This window comes from Pterocles gutturalis, unplaced genomic scaffold (genome assembly GCF_000699245.1).
Source record: "Pterocles gutturalis isolate BGI_N339 unplaced genomic scaffold, ASM69924v1 scaffold48163, whole genome shotgun sequence".
NCBI classification, from domain to species: domain Eukaryota; kingdom Metazoa; phylum Chordata; class Aves; order Pterocliformes; family Pteroclidae; genus Pterocles; species Pterocles gutturalis.
Window position 1 is genome coordinate 446 of NW_010127450.1, and position 3,562 is coordinate 4,007.

A 3,562-nucleotide genomic window follows, 5' to 3' on the forward strand; every position below is an offset into this window, starting at 1 on the left:
CAACCATATGATCTTAGTCTTCTTAATCCTTTTGAAAAAAGCAAAGATAACTTGTTATAAAAGTTTAATCTATTTTTCCTAATGGAAAATCAAGTGAGATGCTTGTCAAAGTCATTTGACTACAAAGCTTCCCCTTTGATACTCTGTTATCCTTGATGATAATTTGATAAAACACTTCTGAAGAAAAAAATACAATACATCTGCACACGTCAAGGAATTTGAAGCAACAGTCTCCTTGGTTCCAGGTGTACTTTTTTGTGGCCTGTACACATTAGAGCAGCTCTTGTGTACAAAGAGGCTGCCTTTCATCAAGTGGATAATAGCACTTTATTATTTATATTATTTATTTATTCCAGTGGTCAAATATAACATTTCTATTGAGTAATAAGCTTGCTTTAAACTTTCAATAGTGAATGGGGAAGATGTGTAGCGGCATCTTTTCCTGTATGATCAAACGAGGTACGATGTATGTTTTAAAGACAAGAAAGCAGTGGATGTACATGCTTCAGAGGGGGAGGGATGAAAGGAGAGGTCACTTCAACTCTTTTCCTCAAAATCACAGTTCTGATCGCATGGGACTGTGCATTAAGTTGTCTTGTAGGTGCTATGATAAAACTCTAGAGCCAAATGCAGACTGGCTGAGATTAAAAACTTCGCGCTTGCACATTTCTACAGGCTTTTGCTACCTCGGGGATCATACTTCAAAGTTGCGAAGTGCTAGAGGCTGCATTTTTCTCAGTAGACTTACTGTTCTTGTTTGATTGTTTGACACTAGTGTCAGCTACAGAAAAATAAGATATTAAATGTAACTATTTGGTGTTAAGGCCTGCTAAGTTAATTCTGCTGAGCAATTTCTGTCTTTAAGATTATGCTTGGCGTGGAACTGATCTTCACAGAAAGTGCTAAAGTGCTTTATGGAGCTGAAACAGGAGAGCTGCTGGTGAAAATGCTCCCGCTTTCCTCAGGAGACGAACAGTCTTCTCTCTCCAGGTTGAGTTTCCTGGCTCAATTCACTCCTCATTGCTCTTTGAACAGTTCTTCGCGGCAGTGTTGTCCTTCAGACAACACTTTAGCTTGGCCTGGAGGGTCTCGTGTTCACATCTCATAGCGTTAGCTTCACAGCAGCATCCTTTCTTACCTGAGGCCAGCAGTTTGTTTAGGTGGGGCAAGCCAAATGTCATTAGCTTAACAAGTCTGAAGAAATTACTTCATCAGGGCTAGGTAGAGGGGTCTGGATATGGTACAAATACCTTCCTTCTGTTTTTCCCTCCTGCAGTCTTGTTTGTTTGCTTGGCTTTTGTTTTACAAATCCTTGCAGAAGGAGGTTTGCACAAGTGCTGGTTTCCTCTTACAGAGTAGAGAGCAAGGAAAGGTAGTGTATGCTTCCTGCAGAGCGTGTGCTTGAACAGCTAGGGGAGAGAAAGTTTGTTACAGGGGAAAAGGAGATGGGTAGGAAAAGCAGCATAGATCCAACGTGGTGGAAAGGCTTGTCTGGAACCTCCCGGCAGCTAGTCCAGTGTTCCACATCTTGTTCCTTGTCTTGTCCTAAAGTCCTCATGTTCATTCTGTCTGGGCTTCGTGACCTCACCAAGTAATTTGTTTTGGTCCTGAAAAGTGCTATGTCTTGTTCTTCTGAGTTGGAGCAGCCTTGTGGTGGTGTGGTGCTTCCCCCCCCCCCCCTTTCCCCCTTTCTTCCCCCCCCCCCCTTCTCCTTCCATCTTTAGGAGTTGGTGGGATAGTTCAGCAATGCCAAGGGAAGACTTTCGTGCTAGCTTCTTGTAGCTTTCTCATGTGCTGAGTGTATCTGTCCTTAGAATTTAGACATGTAAGGTGAGACTTTTGAGGTAAAATGTAGCCTGGCATTCAGACTGCAGTAAATGCTACTGCCTTTTTTTGTTTCCTCTGAACATGAGTTGAAGCAAAAACTTTTATTTGGTGAAACTGAGGCTCAGGAGGAACAGCCTGTCAGCTTAACACTTATTTAAAAATTTAGTCAGAAATGGCTGCTTCTTGAAAATGTTACATTGGGTAATGGTTTTAATTTACTGGAAGACAAAACCTAGATTTAATTTGATCTGACTTGGATAGGTGACAATATCAAATGAACTCTCCATTTTGTTGCCAGCAAGGGAAACTGCTTTAAGTTAAATGACTAGCTTTATTTTGGGTTGTGGTGCAACGTACTGGTTTTGTACCTGACATAAAGATGCAGGCTACAAGGTAGCCTTCTTTTAACGTTGTTCCAAATCTTTAATTGGCTCTGGAACTAATATTTGAGAAGTTTGGGGACCAAAATATTAGGCACTTAATTATAAATCAAGCCTCGAGTAGCACTTGAAAATATTCAGATTTGCAGGCTACAATGTACATCCTTATCTGGCTTCTGCTTTAGTTTTGCTGCCTTCAAGTAGCATGCTGTATTGTGCTGGACATGCCTAGCCTTGTCAGATGCCTATGTATGTTGATATGGAAAAGAAAACTAGAGTAGCAGATACCTAGCTGGGAAGTGGAAAACCAGCCAGAGTTCCATTTGCAACTTTTCGTCCAGGCCGTTTTAAACAGAAACAGAGAGCCTGTGATACTGTGTAAGAAAGCTGTGTGAAAGACACACGGTGTTACTGGAAAAGTATGTGTCTCTTGCATAATGAGGAATGTAGAGTTTACGAATTTATCTGTAATGCTTTGTAGGAGTGAACTGCTTATTGGAAGTCAAGCAGGACCTTGTAACATGACAAAATCCTGAAGAACACTTTGCCCATATTCTGCCACATCGCATCACGTTGTTCCTTGATTTTTTGTCCAGTTTATCCTGTGGGGAGTCTGTCACCTTAGAAAATGAATTGTACTTCCATATTTCATAACTGTTCAATGTAGAAAGAAGCTTGATCCTCTTATTTTTTATAGCATTACGTTGCCAATAAAATCAGAATGTAATACTGTTGGCTTGTTTGTTGGAATTCTCCCCCCCTCAGGTTGGTCTTCGGCAGCTAGATATGTCGTTACTGTGTCAGCTGTACTCCCTGTATGAATCAATTCAAGAATATAAAGGTGCCTGCCAAGCTGACTCTAATGCGGACTGCACATACGCTCTGGAAAATGGATTTTTTGATGAAGAGGAGGAGTACTTCTAGAAGCAGGAAGATTCACCTCCAGGCCGACCGAGGTTCTTCTGTCCTTCTCTCCGTGTAACACACCTCAGCAAGAACGACTGGAATCTGTATGGATCTGCGAGGAGGAACATGCAGCTACCCTGAGTTGTGTTAAATTCGTGTATTTTAACAGGCTGTCAGTACAAGTTACTTATACAAATACCACTTGAGGAAAGTGCTGTATTCTAACTTTTGAAGAGTCCTCAAACATGCTTGACAAGAGTTTTCAATTTAGTTTGCAAGGTGGGTGTTTTCAACTTACAAACGGTAGCTTATAACTGGAATTTTAATCATAGAAGACAGCAGCGACTTCCTGAGTTGTAATAACTTTGTAAGGGGTGGGGGGGAAGCCTCCGCTGTGGTGTAAATAGCTATAGGTGATTTTTTTTGGTCAGCTGTATTGAAAAATGCAT

At 41.2% G+C, this 3,562-nt stretch overlaps 1 protein-coding gene across 1 annotated transcript; it reads left to right on the forward strand.

Moving 5' to 3' along the window:
- Positions 1 to 2,972: 2,972 nt before the first annotated feature.
- LOC104465998 (protein FAM89A-like) lies at positions 2,973 to 3,254 on the forward strand (the record flags this gene model as incomplete). Its single annotated transcript, XM_010079280.1, is given in 1 exon segment — positions 2,973 to 3,254. A coding segment is annotated over 1 exon segment (282 nt), but the record flags the coding sequence as incomplete, so codon positions are not given.
- Between the last annotated feature and the right edge of the window lie 308 nt (positions 3,255 to 3,562).